At 40.3% G+C, this 14,009-nt stretch overlaps 1 protein-coding gene across 3 annotated transcripts in view; it reads left to right on the top strand.

Annotated features, from left to right (window-relative positions):
* Positions 1-14,009, top strand: part of VPS8 (VPS8 subunit of CORVET complex) — a 397,311-nt gene that overhangs the window by 300,008 nt on the left and 83,294 nt on the right. For all 3 annotated transcript variants that reach the window (XM_066346811.1, XM_066346813.1, XM_066346812.1), the window contains exons 42-44: positions 1,396-1,476; positions 3,086-3,255; positions 6,577-6,742. In XM_066346811.1, coding sequence (XP_066202908.1) covers positions 1,396-1,476; positions 3,086-3,255; positions 6,577-6,742 — 417 coding nt within the window. The remainder of the gene's footprint in view (positions 1-1,395; positions 1,477-3,085; positions 3,256-6,576; positions 6,743-14,009) is intronic.

Here is a 14,009-nt window from a genome sequence, read left to right as displayed (position 1 = left end):
GGCAAGCAAGCAAGCAGGGAAAACCACTTCTTTCTCCCCCCCCCCTCAGTTGGCAAGCAAACAGGTGAGGGGGGGCCAGAGGGAACCCCTTCTCCCACAAACAATAACAAAAAATGACCCCTCCCAATGGCAACAGGCAATCCAAAATCTACAGTCTGCCACCCTGAGGGCAAGCACTTGGCAGCCTTATGTAGACTATGCACATGTGGTGCTGTCCTGTGCTCATGCACCAATCAGGCAAAGTACAGGCAAGCAAGCCTAATACACTTGTTTGCCCAACATTGAAATACTCAGTTTGTACACTAAGAAAAACATTCCTATCTCTCTCCCTTTCTCTCCTCCCCAGAAAAAAAGACTGAGAGAATATACATCAACATATCAAATGTGTTTTCTCTGAGTAGTTGGATTTCATTTTTGTTTTATTTTTGAATGCTTTAGTGTTTTCCAAATTGTATATAATAAGTTACTTTGCAAACCTCGTATGAAAAGCAATAGAGGGAATATTGGGTGTCTGTTGTTTATGAGTAGTGACTTACTGAAAGAAAGCTTCAAAAAACTGAAAGCTGCTCCTTGGATCCATAAACTGACCTCCTAAATTGAAGTCTTGCCTCATAAACTGAAGCACTTTAGTTGGTTCTGGCTAAGAGGTGGCCAAATGTAGGGCCCAGGTACCAGGCGGAGTTGTTAGATAGCTTCTGGGTATTCGTGAGAACTCTGGTTGATTCGGCAAATAAATAAGAGCTTAAAGAGGGAGAGGTGCCTTTTAGTATGAAGGAGGAAAGGAAGCTTCTTGCAGAAACAAAATCAGAGTGAAATTTAATTAAGAAGATTAACAATCTAAGCAGGGGCTTGGATCATTTAAATTTTGTTTCCAAAATATTTGTGATGGCCAGCGGGAGACCAGTATACATTTCTAGTGGAAAATTCATGGAAGACAATGTTGTTTAAGGCTGGTGGCATGGCCGTGCAGATTCTCATTGGATTCGGGCAGACAGTAAAAGGAACTGTGGACCCGGGAAACGGTCAGCCATTAAGTTTTTAGAGTTTCGCAACAGCGTACAAGGAACCAGGTGGCAGGGATGGGGCCCTTCTCCAGCAAACAGTAGCAACAAATGGCCCCCCAATGGCCATAGGCAGTCCCAATCTACAATCTGCCGCCCTGAGGGCAAGTACCCGCAGCCTTACATAGACTGTACACACATGGCACTGCCCCGTGCTCACGCACCAATCAGGCAAAGTACAAGCGAGCAAGCCTAATACATTTGTTTGCCCAACATGTTGTGATTGTAGAAAACTACTCAAGAGTAATTGACTTTTTCAGATAATGTATATTTTAAAATAATTTTAAATACCAAGAACAGAATTACAATTTTTTGCAACTTTTTTTAAAATTAGGATCCAGTTTATGGAAAAGGAAAACTTGGAGAAATCCAGGGCCTTATTCTGGGAATGTTGGACACCTTTAACTATGAACAGGTAAGCTACTTTCTATTTCTCAGCCTCTCCTAAGGTAGAAAGAAGCTATTTCTTCTTCTTTGCCCCTATACTTTTTCTTTTAAAATTACCATCTATTTAGTGGAAGCTCAGTAGATTAAAATGTGTGGTTTTTAAAAAACTTTTAAACTTCTCTTGACCTGAATTCATTAATATATGTTTTATACACATGCACTCTAGAATGTGGAAATGCATCAAATTTGGATTCATTTTATTGTTTTGATTTGTTGGCAGAGGAACAGGTACATTTCAAAATCAAAACTGAAAAACTTTCTGGAAAAATAAGTGAATGTAAAGATAAAACCCATGAAAAGAAAGGGTAACATGAGCATAGGAAATTACAGAATAAAATTAAAAGAGTGTTCTTTTAAATAACCTGAAGCAGATAATTGCCACTAACCCAAACTGATCATTAGTTCTCCCTTAACTCAAAACTGCCTGTCGGTTTAATTCTCAGTAGGAGCCATGGAGGGGAACAGATTGTTTTCTTAATGTACTCCACAGTAACTCAAGAAGCCACCTAGGAAAAGTGCCATTTAGGCATGGTAGATACAATATCTGCTTTTTAAATAATCAGAAGAGAAAGAAACATCGGGCAGCAGAGCTTTTCTCGGGTGCTGTAAGAGCTGCAGCTATGCGAACGCCCAGAGAAGCAGCTGCTGCCCTACAGGCACAGACTGCGTGTCGGCGGGAAGCTGAGTGCAAGGCAGAGCATCTCTGGGAACTTGGGAACTTTGGAAGAGGAGGAGAAGATGGGGTGGATTAGAAAGAATTACATGTAGTTCTAATGGTTAGACCATTAGAATCACGTTCTGCATTACAGATAAAAAGCTAGGCTATATATATAGCAAGGTCAGTATATTTTTCCCCTTTGGGATTGACAGAAAGAACCCAACTGTACACCTAAGTGATGAGGTATATGTGAATGTTGAGGATTAAATATAGTGTGAACACAGTACTTTATAACACGTAGGGCCTTAAAAATGACTTGATGTGATAGTTGTGAAAAGTCTTTCTGTGACTTAATGACAGATGTCAGAGTCTTGTACAAAGTCAGATGACCTTTAAGTGCTGATCAGGAAACAGATCTCTCTGCCCCAGAGAGATGAAAATCAGTCATGGCCATTAACTTGTCCCATGAAAGGTTGTTTGAAATATTGCCATGGATGCAGTTTCTATTTAAAAAATCAGGGATATTTTTGTTATTTGTTACAATACTTTGAGCCATTCAGAGAGAATTTATTTTATACATGTAATAAATAAATAGATTTGGGTTTATCTAGTCATTCGAAAGCCATCAATACTGAATTAAGTCACAGAATGTGCAAATTTCTCAGGTGAAACTAGTAACAGTCTCTTAATTATTTTGAGAATCTTGGTGTCTGCACTTAATGTCATTAGCTCTGCACATTAAAGTTAACCACTTAATTTATTTATAGTTTTTTGAGGTTTATTTCATGCCTCTGTAGTGTATTTTAATTTCAGTTATTTGTGGTTTAAAACTAAACAACTGATATTTCCCATTCATCGCCTTTGTCTCTTTCATAATATAAACCATTATTTTGTTTGTTTTTGTTTTGGTCTTTCCTAGACCCTTCTGGAAACCACTACTAGCCTTCTAAACCAAGATCTCCACTGGTCGCTGTGTAACCTGAGAGCCTCGGTCACCAGAGGACTGAATCCCAAACAGGACTACTGCTCTATCTGTTTGCAGCAGTATAAGAGACGTCAAGAAATGGCTGATGAAATTATTGTCTTTAGGTAAAAGAGAGAGGAAATGTTGTACATATGGTGTGTGTGTGTGTGTACGTGTACACATGTGGTTTTACCAGACAGGAATACATGTGGATACACAGCCCCAGTCAATCATTCTAGCAGTGAACAAAGCAAGACAGCAGGGGTCCCCAAACTACAGCTGGCCTGGCGCATGCAGCCCCCTGAGGCCGTTTATCCCGCCCTGCCACACTTCCGGAAGGGGCACCTCTTTCATTGGTGGTCAGTGAGAGGAGCATAGTTCCCATTGAAATACTGGTCAGTTTGTTGATTTAAATTTACTTGTTCTTTATTTTAAACATTGTATTTGTTCCCATTTTTTTACTTTAAAATAAGATATGTGCAGTGTGCATAGGGATTTGTTCATAGTTTTTTTTATAGTCTGGCCCTCCAACGGTCTGAGGGACAGTGAACTGGCTCCCTGTGTAAAAAGTTTGGGGATCCTTGCAAGACAGTGTTCCTGCACTTATAGACCATACATTCTGCATGGGAGTCAGGAGAAATGGGTGTTTGGGTGGTCAGGCAATAAATAAATACAGAAATAAACACAGAGCACTAAGAGCTATGAGGAAAAATAAAGCACAGGTAAAGGGATGGAGGGATGAAGTGTTCAGGGTGAGAATGCTATTTTTTTTTGAGAGTGCTATTTTAAGGTACCATAATGAGGAAGAACATCTCTAAGCAAGTGACATTTGAGTAGAATGAGAGGTAGGTGTGAAGGCTCCGAATATATTGATATTTTAAGGGTAGAGCTGACTTGCTGGTGTATTAGATGTGGAGTGTGAGTTGCTTGAGCAACTGAATGAACAGGGCACCATTGTCTAAGATGAGGAAGAACAGGTATGAGGAACTGGAGGAATCAAGAATTTTGTCTTGAAGATGTTAGGTTTGAGATGGCTGGAGACATCCAAGTAGGGATGTCAGGTAGACAGTTTTTCTAGTCAGCAACCTAGAGAACATGTCCTGGAAATACAGATTTAGAAACTGACAGCATACAGATGATATTTAAGGCAACAGTACAATGAGAGAAGAAATCTAGTATAAAATGAAAGGTTTGATCTCAGGAGCAAAGACAGTTCACCTAGATTACTGTATATGGATAGAGGAAATATAAGATAAACTCTATAACCAAATTTCTTGAGTTCTAATCCTAACTTTTCTACTTACCAGCTGTGAGACCTTGACAAGTAACTTAATCTCTTTACATCTTAGTTTTCTCATCTGTAAATTGGAATCATAATGCTACTACCTCCTAGGGTTTTGTAAAGATTAAATGAGATAATTCACGTAACAGATTTGTTATCATGGTGACATATAGTAAGCACTGTAAAAGTGTTAGCTACTATTATTAGAGATACCAGAAGATGGGTAGATTTGGTGATAGGAAAGGGAAGTAGTTCTCATCACAAAAAAAAACTCACTCAATGAACAAGTATTTATTGAGCACCTACTGCATGCCAGGTCCTGTTCAAAAAGACAGTGTGCAGGAAACAAAGGATCTGTTCTCATGGAGTTTACATTCCAGTGACGGGCAGACAGGCGAGTAAAATGCCAGAGAGTGACTGCTATGGAAAAAAATAAAGCATGTTAAGTGAGATACAGTGTTTTGGGCAGGAAAGATATTTTATAAAGCATGGTCACGGAAAGCCTCACTGTTAAAGTGACTTATGAACAGGCAATTTAAAAATTATTAACAAAAATATAATTAACAATTAAAACATGATATAGAAGGAAGAGAATGTTTGGAACTACTAAATCATAAAGAATCATTAGGGAAAGTCTATTTAAGTAACATTTGATCAGAGACCTAAAAGAAGTGGCCATGCAATATCAGGGGAGAATGCCTCAGGCAGAGAATCAACAAGTGCGGAAAGCAGGCAGCAGGAATGTTCTGGGCATATCTAAGGAGCAGTGAATGAGTTGGTGAAGGAAACTTCACCAACTGAGCAGAGGGAAGGAAAGGAAAAATGATAAGAAATGACCAGACGAGGAGCAGAGGCCAAACTGTAGGAATTGCATCATATAAAGATTAAACTTGGTGCCGGACAAGGCATCAAAAAAAAAAAAAAAAAAGATTAAACTTTGCTCTGGGATGAGAAGCCATTGGGTGGTTTTGAGGATAAGATGGGCATTATCTGCCCTGTCTTAAGGATCACGTTGTGTGTTGAGAATGGACTATAGAAAGGCAAGGGCAGAAGTAGGCTGTTGCAGTTGTCCATGTGAGAGGTGGCCCAAGGTAGTTAATGATGAAGTAAAATGTAGTAGGGTTCTGGGTATATTCTGAAGGTAGAGCTTAAAGGATTTGTTTCTCGCTTGGAGATGAGGTATGAGAGAAACAGAATAGTCAAGCATGACTCCCAAGTTTTTGGCCTGAGAAACTAGAAGAATGCAGTTGCCATTTATTGAGATGTGGAAGGTTAGATGAAATCGTGCAGTGGGGGTCGAGTGGGCTGAAAGTCAAGAATTTTGAACATGTGAAATTTAAGTCCATTAACATCCAGATCTTGAGGAGACAGATGGGTGGGAATTAGGACAGAAGTCTGGGCTGAAGGTATAAATCGAGCTGTCAGCAGCATGTAGTGGTATTTTAAAGCTATGGGACTGGTATGAGAAGGGTAGTTGTGGAAAAGAAGAATATTGAGGGGAAAGACTGCAAGAGAAAGTTTATATAGAAGAAGAGAAAGGCTATCGAGACTACAGAAAAGGATTGGCTTCTGAGGCAGGCCAGCGTCTCAGGTGGGAGGAGTGAGGGACATCAGTGTAAGTGACTGGAAGGTATACTCAACACTGGGGTCAGGAGGCTCATTTGTTAACTTCATGTAATCAGTAAGGAATTCCTTCAGAGAAATAGTGTAAGAATTTACTGTGACACTGATATTTTTGTTAATGCTTAATCAAATCACAGCTTTTGCCTTGAATTTGTTGATGCAAATCGCTTCGGTTATTATCAAGCTACTTACATAATTGCGATTTTTTCCCCAGTTGACTTATTTCAAACTGTTTAACAATATTTGATAGTTTGAGAAATGAACAGAAGTCTAACTCACCCCCCAGGTGGTTTTAGTCAGAGAACTGTGATTCTGTACTTACTAACAGCCTAAGTATACAAATATGTGAGCCTGGATTTTAAAAAGAGACGACAGCAACAAGTTTGTTCCCTTTTTTGTTTCTTAACCTATACAACCATCAGTGCATTCCAGCACCAGAAATCTTCATCACTTACAAACACACTCCAACATAGCTGATGTTTATGATGTTTATGATGTTTATGATAATCAAAAGTACAAATTGGTTGCCTTTGTTTTGCAGCTGTGGTCATTTGTATCACTCATTCTGTCTGCAAAACAAAGAGTGCACCATCGAAATTGAGGGGCAGACAAGATGGATATGCTACAAATGCAGCTCAAGTAACAAAGTAGGAAAACTAAGTGAAAATTCTTCTGAACTCAAAAAGGAAAGGATAACTCCATCACAGGTAAGACTTGTTTCCATGGCAAAATGGAAATGTTCTTATAAATGTCGTGTAGGCCCAGCCTCATATTTTTCAGGTGCTATAGGCTTCAACAAATTTACCTAATGGGTATCTAGTGCATGACATCTATTCAGTCCTGTTTAGGGTAGAAGAGCTTCTCTTCCCTGCCCAGCACTAAAAGACAGGGATCCGAGAGCAACAGTAGTTATCTTCTACTTTTAAAAAGCTTAAGATCTATTTGAACAGAGAGAGGTGCATGCATCAGCCAGCTTAAGATCGTTTAACAAAGTAGGGGGTCAACGAGTACAAGTGCTACAGTAGTAATGAGCACCTATGGCTGAAGCATGCGGTTACACTTTGTGCCCTGACCGGGAATTGAACTTGGGACATCCACACGCTGGGCTGACATTCTACCACTGACCCAACTAGCCACGCCACGGTCTTTATTCATTTTATGTCCTTTCATTTTTCTTCTTAAACAGGCATTGGAGCAAAATTTGAACTCTACTGCTTAACAGCTTTTGGGTAGACAGGACCTGAGGGGTGCAGTGTGGAGGAGGAGCAGTTACTGGGGCTGCAGCTTGATCGCTGTGCTGTTCTCAGTTTCCTTCCCTTTCAGCATGAGAAATAGTGTCACTTTGCTGTTTCCTGCTCTTTCCTGTATGGCTCCCTATCCTGTAGGCAGCCTAAACATCACTTAGTGGCAAGTTGGATCTGTTGGGTTTTTCTTTATCTTTGTTTCATCAGCTTTCAGTGTTGTATCAGAGACAGACCCGAGAAAAACACCCTTAACTAGTTTCTTGCAGGTAACAGCTCGGAATTTCTATACTCCAAGGTAGGCGTTCATTTATGTATTCACGCGTTATGTATAGGACAGTGTGCCAGGCCCTGTGCTCTGTGCTGGGGGTACGCAGTAGACAAGACAGTTGCCTTGTGAAGTTTATAATCAGTGAAATTATAAACAGGGTTTGAATAAATGTTCTCAAGGGTTGTTTTTTTAATTTTTAATTAATTTATTTTTTTCTGAAGCTGGAAACGGGGAGGCAGGCAGACAGACTCCCGCATGCGCCCGACCGGGATCCACCCGGCATGCCCACCAGGGGGCGATGCTCTGCCCATCCGGGGCGTCGCTCTGTCGCGACCAGAGCCACTCTAGCGCCTGGGGCAGAGGCCAAGGAGCCATCCCCAGCGCCCGGGCCATCTTTTGCTCCAGTGGAGCCTCGGCTGCAGGAGGGGAAGAGAGAGACAGAGAGGAAGGAGAGGGGGAGGGGTGGAGAAGCAGATGGGCGCTTCTCCTATGTGCCCTGGCCGGGAATCAAACCGGGACTTCTGCACACCAGGCCGACGCTCTACCACTGAGCCAACCGGCCAGGGCTTAATTTTTCATTCTTTTATTTTTTAATTTATTGATTTTAGAGAGAGTGAGGGGAAGTGGGGGGTGACATGTTGTTCCACTTACTTATGCATTCATTGGTTTATTCTTGTATGTGCCCTGACCTGGGAACGAACCCACAACCATAGCATATCAGCACGACACTCTAACTAAGCTACTCAGTCAGGGCCTTCAACTTCTTATACCAATTCTGTCAATTCTCTGAACTGGGTATCCAACAATTCAATTCAATTCAATTCTGACACTAACTACTAGAAGTTAGCGTTAGACTCCCCAGGGTTAAGAGTTCACTGTGGCAGTTTATTCTGCCCTCACTTCATACACCAGATACAAATGGGGTATCCAGGTTACCCACACTCCGGCCTGACTTGGCAGACTCATGGGTCTGTTGTACCCTACCCCCTACCCAGGTTCAGTAATTCAACAGAATGAGTATAAGAACTTAGAAAAATATATTTACCTGTTTATTATAAAGGATACAATTCAGAAATAACCAAATGGAAGAAATGTATAGGGCGAGGTATGGAGAGCAAAGGGCACTGCTATACCCTCTCCTGGCATACCACCTTCTTACCAGCCCAGAAGCTCTTTGAACTTCATTTAGGAGTTTTTATGGAGGTTTCATTATGTGGTCATAATTGATCAAATCATTGGCATTGGTGATTAACTGAACCTCTAGCCCTCTCCCCTTCCCAGAGGTAGCAGTGGGGAGGGGAGGGCAGGGCAGGGTAGAACTTGTATGGTTTGTTCTTTCTGGTGACCAGCTGCCATTCTGAAGCTACGCAGGGGTCCCCAGCCACACATAATCTTATTAGCATATAAAAGGCACTCTTATTACTCAAGAGATTCCAAGAGTTTTAGGAACTATGTGACAGGAACCAGGGACATAAATCAAAAAATTTTATATTATATCACAAGTACATACAAGTGAATATACTGTAAGAACAGATAACCAATAAATCTAATGTAGATATGAGGGGTCATGGAAGGCTTCCTCAAAAACACCGTGTTAGCTGCCGTGAATAAACAGAGAAGTAAGCTAGACGAGTTTAAGTGTAACAGTAGGCAAGGAGGAGGAGTATTTCAGGCAGAGGGAACCTATATGGAACAAACATGCAGCATCTCTACTATAAAGCAGAAAAGAACCTAGAACTAGACATTGAGCGTGATTGGATCCAGAGGGCACAAGAGAGTGGTATGAGATAACAGCTAGTGATAAACGGGCCACATTCATTATGTTTATGTTTGTGCTAAAGGTATAGGGAAGATTTTGATGGGTTTTGAGGAAGGAATGATATGATATGATATGATATGATATGATATGATATGATATGATCAAAATAGGTTTTTGTTTTTCTTTTTTTGTTGTTTGTTTTGTTTGTTTTGTTTTTTTGTATTTTTCTGAAGCTGGAAACAGGGAGGCAGTCAGACAGACTCCCGCATGCGCCCAACCAGGATCCACCCGGCATGCCCACCAGGGGGCGATGCTCTGCCCATCTTGGGGCGTTGCTCTGCCGCAATCAGAGCCATTCTAGCGCCTGAGGCAGAGGCCACAGAGCCATCCTCAGCGCCCGGGCAAACTTTGCTCCAATGGAGCCTTGGCTGTGAAAGGGGAAGAGAGAGACAGAGAGGAAGGAGAGGGGGAGGGGTGGAGAAGCAGATGGGTGCTTCTCCTGTGTGCCCTGGCCAGGAATCAAACCCGGGACTCCTGCACGCCAGGCTGACGCTCTACCGCTGAGCCAACCGGCCAGGGCTGTTTTTCTTTTTAAAGTGGTATTTTTAAAAGAACATGGCAGCCTGACCTGTGGTGGTGCAGTGTGTAAAGTATCCACCTGGAATGCAGAGGTCACCAGTTCAAAACGCCAGGCTTGCCTGGTCAAGGCACATGCAGAAAGCAACTACTATGAGTTGATGTTTCCTGCTCCTCCCCCCTTTCTCTTTCTCTTTCTCTCTCTCTCCCTCCCTTCTCCTCTCTCTAAAAATAGTAAACAAAATCTAAATAAATAAACAAACACTGCAGAACTGAAAGGGAAGCAAGAATGGATACAGGGAGACCAAGAATATTGAAGTGATGTAGAGAGAAGTGGTAACTTGTTCTAGAATGGTAGAAATTGGGTTGGAGAAAAGGATACATATTTGAGATGTCTGCAGATGAGCACAGACATTAAAAAAGAGAATTCATTGTTGGAGTTAGAGATGTCTGCAGGACATAAAGGTAAGGATGTTTAATATGGTTTCCAGATTGGGAATTTTGTAAACTATACATCCAAAATGCTTTCTTGTTTGCATTTAGGGAAGGAAAGACAGGTCCTGTGATTTTCAGCATCTTTCCAAGCTGAAACCAAATGCAGATGGGAAACCTTTATTTATGCAGATACTTAAAGCATTACATCGTGGGGCCCTTCAGTTTTTTTCCTGTCAGTTATATCCTATGCATAAACAACTTGTGATTATATGCATATGGTGGCCTAGATATTACCATATAGATTTTTTCCCCCTAGATCAGGGGTCCCCAAACTTGTTACACAGGGGGCCAGTTCACTGTCCCTCAGACCGTTGGAGGGCCGGACTATAAAAAAACTTTGAACAAATCCCTAAGCACACTGCACATATCTTATTTTAAGGTAAAAAAACAAAACGGGAACAAATACAATATTTAAAATAAAGAAAAAGTAAATTTAAATCAACAAACTGACCAATATTTCAATGGGAACTATGCTCCTCTCACTGACCACCAATGAAAGAGGTGCCCCTTCCAGAAGTGCGGTGGGGGACGGATAAATGGCCTCAGGGGGCCGCATGTGGCCCGCAGGCCGTAGTTTGGGGACCCTTGCCCTAGATACTCCTGAGGGGCTAAAATAGACTCTTTTTCTTTTTTAAAAATTGCAATTACATATTATATATGTTGTGTACTTTAATACGTAATTTACCAAGAGTAATCACCTTCTGCTAGTTTTGACAGCCACCTTTACAATCAAGCTGTAGAGCAGTATGATTACTCTCCTTTAAAAGTCCCCTGTATTTCTCTGTAGTCAACCTCTCCCACACCCTCAACCCCTGGCAACCACTGATCTATTTGAAATTAATTTTTAATAGCACATGAGATAAGGATTGAGATTTATTCTTTTGCATGTGGATATACATTAAATTGCCCTTGTACCTTAATCAAAAAGTCAGTTAAGTATTTATGTGTGGTTCTTTTTCTGGTCTTTGTATTCTATTCCATTGCTCTAAATAGCTATCCTTTGTTCAGTCCTGTAGCTTTATAGTAAATCTGGATAACAGATAGTTTGAATCCTCTAACTTTGTTCTTTCTGACATTTTTTGGTCCTGTTTTATTTGCTTTTCCATATAAATTTTAAAATCAGCTTGTCAGTTTCTCCAAAAAGTCATGCTAGGATTTTATTGGGATTGTGTTGGATATGTAGATCAATTTGGGGAGAGTTGACATCATAAGAATATTGAGTCTTCCAATTCATTAACATATTTTCCAATTTACTTAGCTCTGATTTATTTCATCAGTGTTTTGCAGTTGTGGCATATAAATTTATATATGTCTTGTAAGATTTATTTCTAAGTGTTTAATTACTTCGATGCTATTGTATATTTTACTGTTTTCTATTTCAGTTTCTAACTGTTTATTTCTGGAACACAGAAATACAATATATTTTTGTATATTGACCTGTATCAAGTAACCAGTACCTTACTAAGCTTACTTATTAGTACTAATACTTTTTGTAGATTCTTTTGTATTTTTGACATAGATAGTCATATCATGTGCAAATAATAACTTTTATTTCTTCTTTTCCAATTCTATGCCTTTTATTTCTTTTTCTTCCATTATTGCATTGGCCTCCAGTATAGTACTAAATAGTAATAGTGAGACTAGATATCCTTGCCTTGTTACTAATCTTCTGGGGAAAGTGTTTAATTTTATATCACTAAGTATAATGTTAACTGTAGACGTTTTTGTATGTAACCCTTATATCATATTTAGAAAGCTCCCTTGTATTTCATGTTTTGCTGAGAATTTTTTCATGAATTGGTGTTAAATTTTGAAGCCATTTATACTACATTGATTGTTCTTTTCCCACATCCCCACACCTCATACAGTGAAGAAAGACAATAATCTATTTCATTGTCTTGATTCCTGCCTGCTCTCAGAGAAGCTTGACAAGTGAAATTATTTTGAAATTATAATACGTTTCAAAGGCAGCTTTATTTCTGAGGCCATCCCATTCTCCATGGCAGGAGAGATGAGTCAGCCTTTTCATTCTTTAGGGAACTTCAGTAAGATTACTGATCAGATCCTCTTGAAAATCTCTGATGCTTCCTAATAATGAAGCAAGCTTGAATGAAAACTATTTTAGATTTCTTAAGTTTTCTTCTAGCTGTGTGTCTTGCTTGTTTTTCTTACTAAGATAGTGTAAAAATATCTAGTAGGTTGTTAACACAAGAAGGAAAGAGGAAGTAAAATTTATCAAATGTATGCTTGAGATATGTGTATGCTAATAGTCACAACTTTTTTTTTTGTTTATTTTTTTCCAAAGTTAGAAGTGGGGAGGCAGTCAGACAGACTCTCACATGCCCCCGACCAAGATCCACCTGGCATGCCCACCAGGGGGCGATGCTCTGCCCATCTGGGGTGTTGCTCCACTGTGGCTGGAGCCATTCTAGCACCTGAGGTGGAGGCCATGGAGTGGAGCCATCCTCAGCGCCTGGGCCAACTTTGGTCCAGTGGAGCCTTGGCTGCAGGAGGGGAAGAGAGATAGAGAGAACAGGGGGAAGGGTGGAGAAGTAGGTGGGCACTTCTCCTGTGTGCCCTGGCCGAGAACCAAACCCAGGACCTCCACACACTGGGCCAATGCTCTACCGCTGAGCCAACCGGCCAGGGCCACAACTTTCAAGGGTAATATATTCCCTATTTTACAGTGGAAGGAACTATATGTAGCTCAGAGAGGAAGGGCCAGTATTTGAACTCAAAGTTTGTAGGACTGTCTTTACCTCCAGTTTTCTTGTCTCCATCCTGTTCTATTGTTAGCATTCTGGCTGTGTTGAAACATGGTAAAGTTTACTTTTCTTACCATTGTGTGAGCCATTCACATTTTTAAGTAAAAAACTTTTTTGAAATGAAAATTATAGCTTTTATTAAAAACTTTATTTCATATAAGTTCTCTTAATTTCCTTTGAAACTCTGACCACCGGTTAACTTCCTAGCTAGTGCATAGAAGATAACTGAGGTAAGGGTCTCAGTGACTCTGAAATCAAGCTGAGACTGCCAACCAGTTTCACCTGTTGCCATCTACCTCCAAAAGATACTGAATGCATTTGAAGCTTCTTGCCACCTTCATAGTGAGATCTTTCTATCAAGTAGCTTTTTGTTTCACCCTTTTCCAAGATTTATGATAATTGACTTTAACTTCTTCAGTTTCTGACTCCAGCTTAACAGGATACAACATTATAAGCAACAACATAAGTCTTGCTGCTCTTTTTCTGATTGCTGTTTTTACAACAACTCTGACATAGTAGGTGCCTTCCAACAGGTTTGCACAGACAAGGTGGGAGTTATTGTCCCAGAAATTCCCTGCTTTCCTCTGGAATACTTTTCTTCTTTACAAACAGGAAAAAAGTGAGTCAAAGTTTATTCTTTGCTTCTGATCTCTCCCCCTATTTAGCTTTAGAACTGAAACATAAGTCCACAGAGTAGACCTTGCCAGTCTCTGTGCTTCTTTGTTTTGCTTTCTCTGCCTATTACCCACAGATGAAATACATTGGAGTAACTAATTCAGCTGACAAACTCATTGTTCTATTTTCTCAACAAGTTATTTCAATATAATATAATTTAAATTTATCTTTGATTATTCCTTTATTAAATTT

Source organism: Saccopteryx leptura, chromosome 8 (genome assembly GCF_036850995.1).
Source record: "Saccopteryx leptura isolate mSacLep1 chromosome 8, mSacLep1_pri_phased_curated, whole genome shotgun sequence".
NCBI classification, from domain to species: Eukaryota; Metazoa; Chordata; class Mammalia; order Chiroptera; family Emballonuridae; genus Saccopteryx; species Saccopteryx leptura.
Note: the sequence above shows the minus strand (reverse complement) of the source record. Positions and strands in the feature narration are given on the sequence as shown.